General features: G+C 35.3%; 1 protein-coding gene across 1 annotated transcript in view; it reads right to left on the reverse strand.

Moving 5' to 3' along the window:
* Nucleotides 1-4737: 4737 nt before the first annotated feature.
* CUL3 (cullin 3) overlaps nucleotides 4738-19208 on the reverse strand; it is a 59354-nt gene continuing 44883 nt past the window's right edge. Inside the window, exons 11-16 of the mRNA XM_058189056.1 lie at nucleotides 13473-13597; nucleotides 12849-12945; nucleotides 9324-9458; nucleotides 7730-7916; nucleotides 6816-6961; nucleotides 4738-5967 (exon numbers count right to left, since the gene is read on the reverse strand). Coding sequence (XP_058045039.1) covers nucleotides 5836-5967; nucleotides 6816-6961; nucleotides 7730-7916; nucleotides 9324-9458; nucleotides 12849-12945; nucleotides 13473-13597 — 822 coding nt within the window. The 3' untranslated portion in view covers nucleotides 4738-5835. The remainder of the gene's footprint in view (nucleotides 5968-6815; nucleotides 6962-7729; nucleotides 7917-9323; nucleotides 9459-12848; nucleotides 12946-13472; nucleotides 13598-19208) is intronic.

The following is a 19208-nucleotide window of genomic DNA, read 5'->3' on the forward strand; positions in this document are numbered from 1 at the left end:
TTTACATTTAAATCTAAATAATCTTTCTCATACATACAAACACCAATACAGAAAAACAAATAATGAAAATTAAGCAGTTCTAAATAGCATAGAATTCCAGCCTTCTCCAGAGAGCTTGGTATTTGCATAAATAGGATAAATAAAAGTGCCTCCAGTGATAACTTTGGGTTGATTTGATCAATTTTCAGTTTGTTTTCCTAGCTGTCCAAGTATTCTGAAGAGTCTTCAACATCAAAATTCAAAATTATTCATACTCTTCCTATCCTGCTTTGTCAAAATTCAACTTGTCTTTCTGGTTGATTCATTCTTCTCCAGATGAACTTAAATGATGAACGGTAAAATTAAGGATCCCTACAATATGACATGTCTATGTGGCATTGGAAAATGAAAACGAGAATAAAATCCTTCATTCCAGTTTTCCTCTGAAGTCGATGATGATTCCCTTCATTAATGGAGGGAAACCTTCATCTTCACAAAGCACTATGCCTACTGTAGATCCAGTGGAAGGATTTTCAGTTATCATCTGTTAAGAAACAATATATACATTGCATAATTATTTCCCAAATAATTGTTTCTTAAATTTATAATCATGTGTTAAATACTTTACAAAGCAAAGTTAAAAATAACTGTTCCTATCTTCCATGGAAAAATATTTTATTTTCAGCTGTAAATTTTTAATTTATTTACTCTCCAAAAGGTGAAATTCTTGGAATTTCATAATTAAGAGACCATAGTGGTCTAATATTCTGGGAATTAATGTACCAACAGATATCAATGACATCAGTTGGCAAAAGGTACACTTGAGAATAAGATTTTGTGGTCTTTAAAAATGGCTGGGAAAACAGATTTTGTGCAAACACAACTTTCTTTTGTTAAAACATTTTCCCCAAGTGTTTGAATAAATTGATAAATATTGAGTTTATATCAACTTGTTAAAAGTAGAAAAATCCTTTTTTCAGGCTTGGAAATTGGGGAAATAAAACTAAAAATCCCAGCACCATCTCTTTTAATGAGTAGCATAAAAATAGTTGCTTTGACATAAGGCCCAAAGCATTTCTTTCAAATTATTTTTAAAACATGGAGCCCCTTAAGAGAATAAATCTTCAAATCCAATGCCCCTTTTTAAGGAACATATTAATGCTGATTAAAACTTACCTTTGTATAAAGCTGCTCTGTTTAAAAAGTTAATTAAAATGCAGATTAAATTAAAATATGAAAATTGTAGTATATTTTAAAAATTGTAAGAAACTATTATTTTGCCTCTTATTGAAAAAGGTTGATTCATAAGAGTCTATAAATTACTTGATTTAATTTTCCCTTTCAGAACAATTTTATACAAATGCATTTGTGTGTGTGTGTGTGTCCAAATTAATAGGCCACTTATATTTAATCAAGTTGCTGGAAGGGTTAAGGTTGGGGGAAGAGTTAAAGCAGTTAGAAAGTCTGAGAAATTCTGCCTACTGTTAGGTTAAAAATCTCATTAGTTTTATTAATAGATAGCAAACATAGTTGTGTGCTAGAGGTGCCTAATTCAATAACTTTTAAATTACAAGAATCCAAAGTGATTAGCAATTTATGTCACTTTTAACCTTGTATGGTTACAGGATCTATATTGCAATAGATTCTGTTTTCCATCTAGCAAACGTGGCTGCTATAAAAAGAAAGATAGGCAGGATCAGACCTGGTTACTATTAGGAGTAACCACTAGAAATCCCCGGCCTGAACTGAAAACAAAAATGGATATATGCATCCAGGAAGAAGGGAATGGGTAACGATTTTCATAATATTGCCTAGAAAGCACATGGTTGCCTCCATGTGACCACCAAATTAGAAGTGTTTATTTTTATATTTAGATATTCAGGATATCAAATTCTAAAAATGCCTTATATACTTCATTTTATTGTGAAGACTTTTAGGTAATTACTAGAAAACCCATAACTTATTGGGTCATTGTTTCAAAGATATTTCCTTACCTAAACAGAGAAACAGAATGACCACAGGAGTAAGAAAAACAAAACAAAAACCAGAGCAAGAGTAATTATCAACTTCCCCATTGTGAACTTTGTGAAAAGCTGACGATCATAAACCAACCTTCCTTCCTCCATCTAAATTTTTCCTGCAGGCTTTCCACAAAGTAAATGAGGAAGTTGTTAGGAATTCAAGAGGGAATCATGGTTCCCAGAATCTGTAAGTTAAGCCTATTTGAGGTACCTTGGTTCAAAACTTATTGCCATACGATGCACTGTTTCAGTTAAAGATAATGATGTGAGTTGTAATAGTGTATAACAGTACTGTGCAAAAGTGTTAGGGAGTTGTGCAAAAATGTTGTAAATTAAGACTATTTTCAGCAATAGAAGTGTTTTTATCCACTAACAAAAAGGAAAGTAAATGAACAGAAATCCAAATCAAGTCAACATTTGGTATGACTACTCTTTTTCTTCAAAATGGTATATATTCTTACCCTTGCACAAAATCAGGGATTTTGTAGAATAAGAGTCATGTGTATGATTAACCAATTACACCAAGCAGATGCTAATGATTATCAGTTTCATATATAGGTTGAAACAATAATTAACTGGAACAGAAACACCTGTGTAAGCTTAACACTGGGTGTTAACAACCAAACTGCTATTAAGGCAAGACTGTGGAAGACAGTTTGTTTCATTGTAACTGGTCATACACCATGGCAAAACGGAGCACAGGAACAAGACTAAAGGTAGTTATATCCTGCATCTCTTCCAGACAAAGATTTCAAAGCAGACTGGGGATTCAAGAAGTCTGTTCAAACTCTTTGGAAACACAAAAAACAGACAATGTTTAGGATTGTAGTTGCAGTGGTTGGCCAAGGAAACTTAATGCAACAGATGAGACACATCATGCTTACTTTTCGACATTGGAAGATGTCCAGCATAGAACTGGTAGAAAACCAGTGGGACCCAGGTACACTCATCTGCTGTCTGGAGAAGTCTGGCCAGAAGTGGTCTTTATGGAATAATGGTGGCCAAAAAACCATAACTCCAACATGGAAACAAAGCTAAGCAACCCAACTATGCACAAAAACATCGGAACTGGCATGCAGAAAAATGGCAGCAGGGGCTCTAGACTGTTGGGTGAAAATTTGAATTATTTGACGGTAGCAGGAGTTTGTTCGCTGAAGAGTGGTACAATAATGAGTGTCTGCAGACAACAGTGACACATGGTGGTGATTCTTTGCAAATTTGAAGTGCATTTCTGCAAATGGATTTGGAGATTTAGTCAAGATCAATGGTGTCCTCAGTGCTAAGAAATTCAGGCAGATACTTATCCATCATGCATACCATCAGGAAGGTGTGTGATTGGCCCCAAATGTATCCTGTAAGACAATGGTTCCAAACATATAGCCAATGTCATTAAGATCTTCAAAGTAAAGACGAACAAGAAGTCCTGGAAGTGATGGTTTGACCCGCAGATCCCTGATCTCAACATCGAGTCTGTTGGGATTACATTAAGAGACAGGATATGAGGCAGCCTAAATCCACAGAGGATCTATGGTTAGTTCTCCAAAATGTTTGGAACAACCTTGAAAGAACCTTGCCATGTTCCTAAAAAAACTATGTGCAAGTGTACCTAGAACAATTAATGCTGTTTTGAAGGGAAAAGGGTGGTCACACTAAACATTGATTTGATTTGGATTTCTCCTGTTCATTTACTTTCCATTTTGTTAATTGAATAAAACATACTATTGACACTTCTACTTCTGAAAGCATTCTTAATTTATAGCATTTTTGCACAACTCCCTAAAACTTGCACAGTACTGTAGATAAGTCCATAGGTCTTTGCAGAGTTCACATCTTTACTTAATTATTCTCTCTATATTAACCAAGGGGAAAGTCTCCATTGTGTTATATAAAGTTCTGTTGTCCCTCATGTGATGATGAGAATCAGTATTGGCCACCACTTTGAGGTCAGTTGCACGTCTCCTTGTTCAGTGCCATCATAACTTCAAACGGTCACTGAACGAATGGTCATTAACCAAGAACTGCCTACACATATATTTTGTAAAAAATAATATTCTGAATAAAAACAATCACACAATATCAAAAAACAATTAAGTACACATTAACTGGTCTAATTTACATTAGCAACCCCAACTGCGAGAATAATGCCTATATTTCTGTTACAGTTTTTCATATTGCAGACAATAACTCAAAATCGTCTCCATAGCAGGAAAAAAAAGAAAAACCAGAAATCTTACATCCATTACTAATAGCAACCCTGCAATGCAGAACCAAGCTTATCTAAGCCTAAGCGAGCTGTAATATTCAGTATTGAAAACGTATCTGTTATACAAATGTACAAATGAAATACAGCAATAATACATGAAAAGCTCAGTGAGAACTTCAACTTTACAGGTTGAAACAGAATTCAACTAGTTCTCTTTCCTGTACATGCTATACATTTATTTTAAAAAAGTTACTCTGTTACATCTGAATACTATTTATGAACTTAAGCTAAAATTAAATTGCTCAGCAGCACTTCACAATTTGTGCACAAAAGGGTAGAATCTTTGTGAACTCATTGCTGTAAAACTAGGTTATACAGTATAGGAGCTACATAAAATTTCATTTGGTATCAGATTACACAGTAAAATGCTACTGCAATTTTTAAAAAATCGAATTTTAAAAGCGTTAGTAGTAGTCAAAACTTCATCCTTACCCACCTTGAGAAGGAGAAAGTAGTTGTTGCAAGAACTGGAGATTTAATAAGATCAAAGTAACAATATTTATTGCATTTTAAGATTGCATTTTAAAACAGTAAATTAATAGTGCACAGTGGCTTCATTTGAACCTCCTGAAAAGTGAGAAATTAAAAAGGCATAAAATCCCCTTCTAACCTCATGAACAGAGCATAGGTTAATGTGCTTCTCCAAGGGGCAGTATTTGGTTTAATAAATTGCCATCCCTGTGCTGTAATACATTTGAATTAGTGCTCTGGGTACACTAAATCCATTTATTTTAAATTTGTTTTGTCTACATTGAGTGAAATAAAAACATCGCTCTGTACAATCCACTATGAGCAGTGAATACAACAGCAAAAAGTATGATACAGTTTATACAGACTAATGTTTTCCCATTTCTCCTATAAAGGAATCAGAACAAACCTAATTAGTATGCAACTTCATTTGGAATTTCTCAAATGACAAAAGGGAAGGCCAAATATTACAGCCCATAATTGTGCCGGAAAAAAGGTTCTTCCTCATATTAACTGGAATATGAATGAGTGTAGGTGGAAAGAAAAACCAAGCCAAAATCACCAGGCTTTTATAAATTTACCAAATAGTAAATTAAACACAGTTCTTTAAAGAAATGTCCAAAACAGCAGTATTTTTGAAATTCAATCTTACCATCATGTGTTTTTCTTGTAACCCAACCTATACAGTGCACAAAGTGCTAAGCAACACTACAGAAAACACATTTACATCAACACTGAAGATTCGGGGAAATGAAATTTCAACAATTTTATTTTTTTTAATGAGCTGTATTTTCTAAATTCGTTTTTATTTTTTTTTTCCTGTTTTCATACAGTATTGAAAACAAAAACGCGGCACATTCACATTTTCCCGAGGAAATTGTAAGGATGATCTCTACAGGGATAAATGCTGAGAAGCTTGAAGCTCAATCATTTTGATGTTGAAAAACTTTCTGAAGGAGTAAAGGCTTGATCTGACTGGTCTAGAACATGTATTGTAATTTAATAGAAGATATGGTCGTCTTAATATTTAATGATTTTTAAAAGAACTTCTCAGTTCATGCGAAGAATATAGTCCAAGAATAAATCATAGTTGTGGGACACGTTTTATGCTACGTAAGTGTATACTTTGCGGTCCTCAGGTGTTCGTGCCAAATATTCTCGCTCAATAAGTCCTTCAATACGCTTTTTAATAACAACTGGACTTGGGAGGAATCGTGCCTTCAATTGTTGAGTTACCTGAAACAGAAGAAAAAGTATTTTAATATTATTTATATTAGCAAGAAAGCAAGCCTCGATATGACTTTGTGTGAAAAACAAAACATGTAGGATGCTTTTTCAATTATTGATGCTTTCACAAATTTCATAAACTGAAAACTAATTCTGTATTTTGGGGGTCCTACAGTAAACATCACTGACTATAAGCAAATATATGGCAGCTGGAGCTAGGACTGTTTCTAAGGTGTAAGCACTGGGTTTGGAAGGTAATCAGAGATGGACATGCTAGTATTTGGTACTAGGGCAGTAAATTAAAGTTCTGAAATGTGATGATGGACAGCAATCTCACCACTATAAATGTCATGACTGCATCCATACACTGAAATATTGAGATATATTTACTTTTTTCCTCTCCATGTCAGCTATAACTGTTTAGGAAAAGCAGGCCTGTATACATTTATACATGCGATATTACATCAAGATTTGACTGAGTATAATACATCATATGGAAGCTAGTGTTTCCACAGTTAACTTAAGGGACTGGTTTTGAGACTGAAGTTGCCTGGGTCTAAATTATTTACTTCCAGAAAAAAAAGGGGTCAGTGTATAAGTTTTTTATTGGTGGTACAAACTACTTTATGGTAATTAAGATTATAAACTGGAGCTAGAACTAGAGTATCACCCAATCCTACAGAAGTCCTTCCTCAGGGATATGTGCCTAACTCCATTTGTGAGTACTTTTAAAGAACTGCTTTAACTCACTTTAATTGGGAGAGTTTTCATGAATCTTTTAACTGTGAAATTTTAATTTAAATTGTTTAGAAACTTCAACACTTTTATTTCAATTTTTCAGTCATTAATTAAATTACCTCTGCTACTAGCACATTATGTTGCATCTTCTTTCTAGATTTCATTATCCGGACTATAGCAGCCTCTATCTCATGCTTTCTGTCATCATCCACTTTCTGTCTTGTTTCTTTTCTTTCGGGGTCTGACTCTCCTTGTTTGGCAGCAACTGAAAGAATAGAATAGACTCGCACAATTAAAATAAAAGTAGCATTTTTAAAAATAGTAATCATCGACAATTTGAAAATAAGTCAAGTCAAAGTGATCCAGTAGTGTAATAATGAAACCTGTTTGATTTTCATTCCTTAAACAAGGTGAGGTCCTTATGCTCTTCCCAGATAAAATTTCCAGCATCTTTAATTGATTATGCACCCAGAAAATATTGGAAATTGTCTTTTGGCAATATCTGGAAGGCAAGAGTAGTTTGTTCCTCCTTTAAATGAGGACTGATGCTTTTCATGAATACTTTAATGAGAGACATTTTGTTTTAAGTCTCCTGGGGTAATATATTAACAGACAAAAATAGACAAAAGGATGAGCTTTGGAAGAAACCCTCACCCAGAAAAAGAAGAATTTGAAAGAATGATTAGACAGAGAATTATCTGATACAGAATCAGAGATCTAACTGATAAATAACAAAGTGAATCAAACGGGACTGCATCCAGAAATACGAGAATCAAAACCTTTAGATTTGGCAATTCAGTGGAATGTCTAAGAGAGACTATCAATTCTAGAAAGAACGGTGTTAGAATGGAAAATAAACTAAGAATTGTCCCCCCACTTCCTGTTTTTTGTTTTTGTTTTTGGTCAGGACAGTGAAATATTTGAAATTATTGGAGAAGAAGCCAGAGAAGAGGAGCTGTGATGAAGAGTGTGTGAGAGCGCAATCAGGAGTCAATAAAGAGTGAAACTGACAGCTAAGTGAAAGTGAACATACCTGTTTGAATCTTGACTCTGTGCAGTTTGGATGTGAATTGATCATTCACTGTAAATATATGTCCATTTTCTATTTCTTTTGATTTTGGCTCTTTTGTAAGAACCCGTTGTGTAGGTTTTCCACATGCGAGGGACTGCAGCGCTCGTACAAGCTCTCTTTCAGGAATATCTGTCTCTTGTTGTATCTCCTATATCAAATTGAATAAAGATTTTGTACACAGAAAGGCAAATTTTATAAAAAGAGCCCTTGGGGGACTCCTGATCAATCTCCTGATCAAACGGAGGTCACAAAATAGAATCTGAGTTGTGGTGTCACCAAAAGAGCATTAAGGAAACTTTAGTCTATGTTTAGCATTTTTAAGGGTCTTAGAACTGGGAATGACAGAGAAACTGTAAGTAGCTGGGTAAAGAGTGAAAACTGAAATGGTTTTCTCTTCAGAGGTTTAAGATTCCCATTCCCACTGTTACTGAAAAAAATAACACTTACTCAAAATTGGTCACTTGTATGAATTTATGTGGTGTGTACTTAAGATATGGGGTGACCAATTAAAATTGGGGAGCTGTATACAGTCTGTACATTCTGTACAAGGGCATGGTATATTTTTAACACAGATAATAACAGTAATAACATTCTTCCTCACTCTTTTGCCCTTTACCACTTCAGAAAATAGGCCACTAAAAATAACCTGCAATATCCATTGTTTCTCAAAATAAAGATGTTTTAAACAAAGATATGAAAGTACATTCAAAAACACAATTCTGAATTTCAAGTTCCAAATTTCTAAATTCAGAGAAAGTTCTTTTCACTTGCCTAGTAATTAGCATTGTTTTTAGCAAGATTTTTCACAAAATACTCTAAATACCAAACTAAAACAATATTAATTTATACAACAAAATCAACCTTGATTTAAAATATAATTTTTTTAAAAAAAGTTTTAACTAAATTGACAATCCACTAAATATTCACTTTTAAGATAGCTTTGTTCTTAATTTCACACTGAATTTCAATGCCATATATGGTGACATTCAAATGCAATAATTTAAATGTTATACCTATGTCACCTGCATTTTACAGCTCATTACATGGCAAAAAAAGTGAACATTACTGAAAAAATGCACAGCGTTAAAATGGCAATAGTGTCACTAAATACTCTAAATAAAAATAATGGGAGGGAGGAATTGCAGCATATCAATTTCATTTACAATGGTGTAATATAGTTTCAAGATTATATTAAACAAAAAATGTAAATCATAACGAACAGGAATTCTCAAATTTAATTAAGTGAAAATGGTTAGTAAGATTAATGTCAAGGTTCCAGAAAAAAAAACCTTCTTCCCCTCAGGGGAAAAATGTGGTAGTGTCTGGAACCCTAAGGCCTAGTATGGTTTCCAGGCCTGACAATTAATTAGTATTCTAGATATTAACATTGTATATTGCATATAGGAATTTTCTGTAAAATTCCTATATGCGATACGAACAATCTCAATTTTCCCATGATTTGTGAAGATATGAACAATCCCATTTTCCCATGATTTGTGAAAATAAAAACATATTCAAGAGATAGAGGAAAGTGTATAGCTAACAAAGCTCATACCTCAAAAGTATATTTTTCTCTGTTATTAAAAAGCATGAGTATTGTCATCTGGAAAGTAGAGACTTGCAATATGTGCTTCCTTGTATTAGAGCCAGTTACTTGGGCACCTCCTACACCAACCTCTGAACCATCTTCCTGTTTTAATTATAAAAAAATCAACAGTCATTCTAGGAATATTTTCATTTACTTAGTGATTAAATATTTAAGTACTTACTAAAAAGCTTAAGTTGTTACATACTTTTCATTTAAAGGTATTTATCTTTGTTTTCTTGTCACAGGACTTAAATTATTTTGCATGGTTGGCCTATTTTTTTTAACAAGCTATTGGAAAATCAAAGTTTTCTTTTAAAAAACCTTTCAAACTGTAGCTGAAAGCATGCAATGCAAAAGTATCTGTATATTAAACTAAACCAAAGTTTGTTGACAAAGAATGTAATCTGTGGAACAAGCATAGCAAAAATGTCTATTTCTTTTTTGTCTTAGCTAATGATGTCTTGCATGTCTCTGGATGGTTTTCAGAAAAGAGCAGAAACAAACCACAAAGCAGCCACAAATAAATCATATGTACATCACAGTGCTGCTATCAGTTAAGTTCCCAACAGATCATACTGTCAAGCTGTGCCTTGTTACTCTGAAGCAAATTAGAAATATACAATTTACAGCTGTGATCTCTACAATACTATTTGTGGACCTAGAATGCTGTAAAATCACACTATGAAAATTATAAAGTTGTGGGTGCTCTTTAAGAAGAAATTGGACAACAATTTGTCTGAAATGGTATAAAGTTTCCTGCTTAAGTAGAGGGTTGGACTAGAAGATCTCCAATGTTCCTTCCAATTCTGTAATTCTGTTATTTTGTGGCCAATGAAAAAAATATTTTAAAATAAAGTTAAACAAGATAGGCATGTCAAGTCGGGAAGAAATAACATATCTGAGACTATGAAACCACCATATAACCTAATGGCCATAGGCACCCAAAACAAGCAAACAACCAAATGTGCAATCCCTGTCCACTGACAGATTATCCTGTGCCAAGAAAAAAAACATACATAGCTTATCATAATGGTTGCATTAAAAAGCTATAAACAGAATAATTCCATGTGGCAATTTCCAGCTATGCTATATTAGAACTTCCAGCATATCTTTGAAAAATTGCAACACAATATATCTGGACACATTTAGCTTTGGGAAGGCTGCTATCCCCATAAAGAAACTATGAGGCAGAACAGTGCAGGTAATCCTTGCTTAATAACCACAAGTGTGGCCAGCAACTCCATGACTAAGCACTGTTGTTGTTAAGCAAGTATCACAGGACCATAATGAACCTACCATATGACTTCCCACTTGATTGTTAAGCAAATCACCATGTGTAATTAAGTGAGACATCTGGAGGGCCCGGGATAGGGGTTGTTCCTCTATCCTGGTCCTACTTGATCTGTCAGCGGCTTTTGATACCATCGACCATGGTATCTTGCTGCAGCGGTTGGGGAGCCTGGGAGTGGGGGGCACCGTTTTTTGGTGGTTCTCCTCTTATCTCTCCGACCGCTTGCAGACAGTGTTGGCGGGAGGGCAGAGATCGACCGTGAGGCACCTCATATGTGGGGTGCCGCAGGGGTCGGTTCTCTCGCCCCTCCTGTTCAACATCTATATGAAACCGTTGGGGGAGATCATCCATGGTTTTGGGGTGAGTTGCCAGCTGTACGCTGATGACACTCAACTGTACATTTCCACCCCGGATCACTAGCGAAGCCGTCGATGTGATGTCCCGGTGCCTTGAAGCCGTTCGGGTCTGGATGGGGACGAACAGACTTCGACTCAACCCATCCAAGACGGAGTGGCTGTGGATGCCGGCGTCCCAGTACAGTCAGCTAGTTCCATCGCTGACTGTGGGGGGCGAGTCACTGGCCCCCAGGAAGCTGGTTCGCAGCTTAGGCGTTCTCCTGGATGCACGGCTGTCGTTGGAAGAACACTTGACGGCCGTTGCCAGGGGAGCTTTTTATCAGGTTCGCCTGATCCGCCAACTGCATCCCTTCCTGGACCGGGATTCGTTATGCACGGTCACTCATGCCCTCGTTACCTCCCGCCTGGATTACTGCAATGCTCTCTACATGGGGCTCCCCTTGAAGAGCACCGGGAGACTTCAACTGGTACAGAATGCGGCTGCGTGGGGGATAGAGGGAGCGTCTCGGAGCTTCCATATAACACCTCTTCTACGCAAGCTGCACTGGTTGCCGGTGTTCTTCCACGTGCGATTCAAGGTGTTGATCACCTTTAAAGCGCTCCATGGCATAGGACCAGGTTACTTACGGGACCGCCTACTGCTGCCAATAGCCTCCCATCGACCTGTGCGCTCCCACAGGGAAGGTCTCCTCGGGGTGCTGTCAACTAAACAATGTCGGCTGGCGGCCCCCAGGGGAAGAGCCTTCTCTGTTGGGGCACCTACCCTATGGAACAAACTGCCTCTGGGGCTACGCCTTCTTCCCGACCTCCGGGCCTTTAAGCGCGAGCTCAAGACTTTTTTGTTTCAACGAGCAGGGTTGGCCTAAGAGTAATTTTTAATTGAGTGGTTTTATTTCTTGTTATTTTAATATTCGACCTTATGGTTTCAGATTTTTAAATTTCAAATATTGTGTTTTAATTTTTGTATATGTCTTTTTAACTTGGCTGTAAACCGCCCTGAGTCTTCGGAGAAGGGTGGTATAGAAATGTAAATAATAAATAAATAAATAAATAAATAAATATGACCACAACTTGTGATTTCACTAACTCTACTTGTTAGAAGCTGGCTGTGAAGGTCACAAATTGTGATCATGTGGCCTCAGGGATGCTGTAGCACTTACAAGTGTGCGGATCAGTTGTAAAGTTATTTTTTCAATGCCATTGTAAGTTTAAATAGTTGCTAAATGGGGCAGCTATTAAGGACTACATCTATGATAGAGAGAAATTTGAAGTTTCTGCGGTTCTGATTCTCTGAGAATTTTTGGCAGAAAAACTAGATGCCTCTGTTATATCTTTAAGTTCATCGGTCGATTCACAAGACTACGTCATATAGTAAATCTCCCAAAATATAACTTTGTGTAGCATAAGATTAACAATGGCAGTCAGTGGCACAAATTAAAGGCCTAATTTCTTTATAAGTTTTGCATTTTTTCTAATTTAAGTGTGATTCGCTGTACTTCTATATCTTTTTATAATTTTAATTTAAATAGAATGCATTAAAAAGCCTTTCCATTTATGCATATTTTGTATGCAAGTTTCCCAAATATACATTTTAAAAATGTATTTAAAATATATTTATTTAATAGATGCATTTTTATTACTTTAATATGTTCATGTTTATGTCAATTATTTCATAATAATGCACATTTGTATGCATTTTTTGCTTAAAGCACATGTGAAATTTGGAAAGTGGATATTCTGAAAACAAATGAATGCCAAATTAAACCTTTTTTGGAAAGTACAAATATAGTAAATTGTCATTAAAAGATGACTCAGACCACACAATTTTTAAGCAAAGACACTTACTTTTTTTACAGGGCCATAGAAGGTCGCATTAAGATCTGCAGAACCCATGTGATGTTGGAGTGTTAGCTGCCGTCCACTATGTTTGGCTAAATAAAATCTACAAAATTAAAGAAAATCAATCGACAGCTGCCCAACTGTATTGCAAATTTCCAACAAAAGGTTTTTTGAAGTCCACATAAACATTTTATTAACAATATTTAATTTATTACAAAACATCAGCTATTTTAAAAAAATCATTCAAAAACTATAGTTCAAATGTTATGTTATCTTAAACATGACATACTAATTATAATCTTAGAATTGTGAACCAACCAGAGTCCACATATGAGAATCACAGAAATCTATTAATAAATAAGAACTTATTAAAACAACTGCATGCAATCCAAAAAATGTTTATAAGCCGTCAATGTCTACATTTTTTTTTCAAAAAAATCTTGCAATAGTATTTATTTATTTTATTATTCTAATTTATATACTATTTATATAATAGTAAAATACTATTTTTGAAATAACTAGTGTGGATGCAGAATAATTTAGCACATATTGAACGCTCACAAAAATCTGGGCATTAACTATGTTTTAAAACAAATTCCAAGCAAAAAAAAAATCTTAAGAATTTCTTACCTCCTAAATATTTCAAAAGCATGCCTGGGAGCTGGGGGAATGTTGCACTTTGGTGTGGCCGACTGAGTGGGCCAGTAACCCGTTGTGAGAACCCGCACCGTCAGATCAACACCGCCTAGTGAGACCTATAAAAATAAAGGCAAGCAATGCATTGGATTCTTTTATAATTCTGCTCTTTCATTATTCAACATATTTTATATATCTAGATATAGGAATTTATATTCCTAGTTTTCATTATACTGGCACATAATTTATTTATCAAATTTATACAGCCACCCAGCTGACCAGAAGAGACTGTATTTCATACCATAATGTAAAATATGAAGTGATGCTGAAAGAAACATTCTACGGAAGATAGGAAACTGAAAAATCAATTTCATCAGATACTCCAAACATTGGGACTATAATTGTAAATGAAAGTTTAAATCTAAAATTCGTTTGAAGCTTTCAGAACTGATAGACATTCTTAACACTTTCCCATATAGGTAGTCTTGATTTATGATCATAATTAAGCCCAGAATTCATTGTTGTGATTCATTCAGGTTGTAAGTGGAATCATCATGTGACTGGATTTAATTTACCACAGTTAAATTAGTCACAACAGGTGTTTTTTGCTGAAAAATGATAAAAAAGTTGCAATCTGTAATCACATGATGCTGCAACCAATTGTAAATATGAGCCAGTTGCCAAGTGCCTGAAATGTGATCATGCTGACTGTGGGGGTGGTATGCCAGTCATAACTTTGAGGACAGGTTGTAAGTAACTTTTTTTCAACTTTTCTGTCATAACTTCGACTGTCATTAAGCGACTGATCATAAATTGAGGACTACCTGTATATTTTTCTTACCTTTCCATGCAATTTTGCTCCAGAGTTTACCATCAGTATTAACTACTAACCATTAGCTAAATTTCATTTGTTCATAATGCTGAGAATATAGCTATTATATATGAAAGCTAGAGTTTCCAAATTCACAAACAGCATATCCACCTTAATAGCTGATAAAAACAATAGAGGAGATTGAATATAACAATGTGCAAAATATTCTGCATGTGATCTATTTTGTGAAGGAACTAGTTTTGAGTGGTCCATTTTCAAAGTGAAACATGTACATATTGGGTATTTTGTTCACATATGAAGCAAAATAGAACTGTTCTGTCCCATAAGTAGTTTGGGGCAGAAGGAATAGGGAGAAATGCAAGAAGGTAGGTAGCTGATGGGAAGGAGGGAAAGTGCACAGTAACTGAGAACATAGATGGGTCAATGGCAAATGATACACATGAATAATTGCTGAAAAGAGAAAGGGAGCAATATACAAGTAGTCCTCAACTTAAGACCACAATAGAGAACAAAATTTCTGTTGATAAATATTTGTTAAGTGAGTTTTGTCCCATTTACAACCTTTCTAGCCACAATTGTTAAGTGAATCACTGCAGTTGTTAAGTTTGTAACATGGTTGTTAAGTGAATCTGGTTTCCACATTGACTTTGCTGGTCACAAGGTCGCAAAAGGAAGATCACATGACCCTGGGACACTGCAACTGTATGAGTCAGCTACCAAGCATCTGAATTTTAATCATGTGATCATGGCAATTGATATAAGTGCAGAAAACAATCATAAGTCACTTTTTTCAGGGCTGATGTAACTTTGCAGTCACTAAATAAACTGTTGTAATTTAAGGACTACCTGTACATTAACCTTGCCCTCTTCATGTTGCCTAGATTATGTTTCATCCCAAATCCAGAACAAGATGAGAAAGTCCTCATATCTCAGTTAGGTAACTTTCAAGTTATTGTAATCTATAAGAGATTTTGTTATATTTTTAAAATGTATGAATTACAAAAAGCTTTCAATGCAACACAGTGCTGCCCTAACTTACTATCAGATTTTAAATTATTCAATTAATTTTCATTACAAAAATCAAAATCTGCCATCTGCTGGTGAAGCAATTCAGTTAGATTTTTAAATATATCTAAACCAGGTTTCACATGTAAGGATGGAATGAGTAATTATATGCAAATTAATGAATACTAATTATGTGTACAACACCCTGTCCCTAAAACCCTCAGAATTACAGCAAGCATTTCTTTTGTAGACTCCAGTATGCAAGAAGTGATTTTTAGAATGAAGCACCTAACAGAAGTTGATATCTCTTCCTAGAATTATATACTCCTTTCAGCTGTAGAATTACAGGATTACGGGACTCTTTCGTATTTTAGTTATTTTGACTTTACAAGATAGGAAGCCTTGATACCATTGATACATAATGATGCTCTGGATACTATGGAAATACAGCCTTCAGTCTCACAATTTTGTTTCTGGAGAATCTTATTTCTTAGTCGATCCAAGTCTAATTTAATATTATTCAGCTTTTGAGTTGGTTATTCTAGCTTCATTCTAGCTTGGCCTTTCAGGCTGCATTTTATCCCAGTTTGCATGACTGCCTCGCCTCTTTTTCTGCTCTTGCATCTAGAAAACAACTACCTTTCCCCCAAGCACCATAGCTAGTTGCCCTTACACAATCTTGGCCCCCCTATCTGACAGGAACAGTTCTGCTACGCTCATCTTTTGCTAGATACTCTGCTTTAAGGGCTACAGCAGCAGCGCTGGATTTCCCCTCTCAAATGTTTGCACAACTGCAAATCTTGTTCACTCACAAACATTCTGTAGCCTCTCTGGGACCGTCACTATTTTGATCTAGTTTTGTCTCACCCAATTTTCTCTCTACCTGATTAACTGAACATTCAACATTGCTAGAAATGAGAAAGATTCTTTGCTTCATGCTTAGAGATGATTTTATTAACTTTCATTTTCAAATTCTAACTTCATGCATTTTTCCTGGCTGGCCTCATAAAATCACCTATCATTCTGAACAATTATATGATACTGCTGGCTCTACATTTAATCCTATACATTGCTATGAATTAAGTATATCCAAAACAAAAATTCTGATCTTGCCCCTGTAACCATTTACAGCTGCCAATACAGCATTTAAAGTCACATTATATTTTTTTCTTTGTCATCAAGTCATTATTTTTTTCTTTATATTTCTCTCTGCCCTTGATAATCAAGGAAAAATATGATTAGTCTTCTCTCTAACCTTTTTTAAAATCAGAACTATTTACTACTCCTAAATGAATATCTAGATTATGGGGTGTTTTTTTTTTTGCATGTCTCTCCCATTCTCTAAATATTTTCTGTTTTGGTTAGTATATATAGGGTGACGAAAATTTATAATTTCCAAAGATGTAACAGTTGTATATAATTTTACACTGAAATAATAGACAACTTTAAAAGTTAACATAGTTAGCTGATATCCTAACATACTATAATGTGAATATAAGAATTCCAAGAGAAACTGTTTTCTTTATAGTTCATTAACTACCATTTTCCCTTGTAAATAAAATACCATGCACAATATTATCCAATACTTTTTGCTTATACTAGCTTCATAATCCAAATTGATTGGAAGTAGAATGCAACAACTTTCTTAGTTCAAATATCATTTTAAATATATGTATGTGGGTTGTAATATTGTCCAACACATTCCTTTGTCTTGTAAAGCAAATGACAGCAGCGTTCATTTCTAAGTAGTTAGAGAAAGAGTGTAAAGGAAAAATATAAGGACCCCAAATTACAAGAATTGGGAAAGAGAGAAATGAATGACATACATTGAGAAAGTCACATAGCAAATATAAGGTCACTCCATGCTATTATTAATTACAATAAACTGAGATATATTTATTTTAAAATAAATCTGATTTTAAAAATGGGATCATCAGTATACCATGATTTAAATGTGCTGGATAAATCATATGCATCATTCATATGATAGCACTGATAATGTTACCTAGTTTGGATAATGAAATATCTGCAAGAAAACAACTAATCTCAGAGAGGAGCAAGGACCCCTCATTTCATCTCTAAGCTACAAATATTCTCCTCATTGATATGAATCATTCTTCCATCTGAATCCTTCTTAAGGGATTTAAGCTGTATTCCAATTATAGGCTCTCAAAGGAGAAGTGCATAGTTATTTTAAATTGGCATTTAGTATTGAACTGTATTTTTAGAGCTTGTTTCAGTGACTCTCAAAGACTGTCTAAATGAATAAAGAAAATCTGAAAAAAGTACCAGGTGCAAGAAATGAAACACTCTCAAATCAGAGAAGAAAAAATGGAGCAATAACAATAATGTGGGATTGGTTTAATGGTAATTGAAATATAAGGATTTAGACAAAGAATTTTCATTTTGTTTCCAAGATTGATTTATTTTGCTTTTCTTGTTAAAAAAATTTCATTTTGTTATTAACTTTTTAAAGCCTATTAATAAATTGTATTTTCCTTTGTATCTTCTAAAGATGATGATGCATGGATATTAATTTCCTATGCAGAAAGATAAATGTAGAAATAGATCTGAGTGTTATGATAAATTTTGCACTTTTTCTTTAGATGTGCGCAACACCTTGAATATGACCATAACAAAGATTAAACTAACCAAATATTGAATCGAGTTCTATTATTTATGTATTCTTTATAAATGTTAGCTGGTTGAGAATATTGCAAGAAGGCTATGTATGAAAAGAACAGAGTATTACTTTGAAAATTAGTTTTTAGAGAACCAGGTTTTTCATGAGCATGCTAATCAAAGTGCTATTTTTAATCTTTAAAGCACGAATACATATTTGAAGAAATACAGGTGAAACTCAAAAAATTAGAATATTGTGCAAAAGTTCATTTATTTCAGTAATGCAACTTAAAAGATGAAACTAATATATGAGATAGACTCATTACATGCAAAGCAAGATAGTTCAAGCCTTGATTTGTCATAATTTTGATGATTATGGCTGACAGCTCATGAAAACCCCAAATTCACAATCTCAGAAAACTAGAATATTACATGAAATCAATAAAACAAGGATTGTACATAGAACAAAATTGGATCTCTGAAAAGTATAAGCATGCATATGTACACAGTACTTGGTTTGGGCCCCTTTTGCATCAATTACTGCCTCAATGCGGTGTGCCATGGATGCTATCAGTCTGTGGCACTGCTGAGGTGTTATGGAAGACCAGGATGCTTCAATAGCAGCATTTAGCTCTTCTGCATTATTTGGTCTCATGTCCCTCATCTTTCTCTTGCAAATGCCCCATAGATTCTCTATGGGGTACATGTCAGGCGAGTTTGCTGGCCAATCAAGCACAGTAATCCAATGGGCATTGAACCAGGTTTTGGTACTTTTGGCAGTGTGGGCAGGTGCCAAGTCCTGCTGGAAAATGAAGTCAGCATCCCCATAAAGCTTGTCTGCGGAAGGAAGCATGAAGTGCTCCAAAATCTCCTGGTAGACGGCTGCGTTGACCCTGGACTTAATGAAGCACAGTGGACCAACACCAACACTGTGGAAACTTCACACTGGACTTCAAGCATCTTGCAGATTCTTCTTCTGCGCATGCCTGAGTATGGCGGCGTCCTGAGCTCCGTGGAGACAGCAGGTCGGGTTTCCTGAGTCGGGTAGCTGCGTGGAGCCGACTGCCGAGCTGCCGAAGACCTCCGCCTCATATTTAATCTTTCCGGCGGCCGATGGAGAGGTTTTGGACCTCGTTGGTTTCTCGGCCGCCGAGAACGAGGCTGGAGCCCTGACAGCGGACGGCGGCGGCCATATTGGGGGGTGCAGAACGGCGCTTCGTGAAGACGGCCTGCTGGCCTGCCAGATTGCTGGCTTGCGGGCAGCGGCGGCC

The sequence above is a fragment of the Ahaetulla prasina genome, chromosome 6 (genome assembly GCF_028640845.1).
Source record: "Ahaetulla prasina isolate Xishuangbanna chromosome 6, ASM2864084v1, whole genome shotgun sequence".
NCBI lineage: Eukaryota > Metazoa > Chordata > Lepidosauria > Squamata > Colubridae > Ahaetulla > Ahaetulla prasina.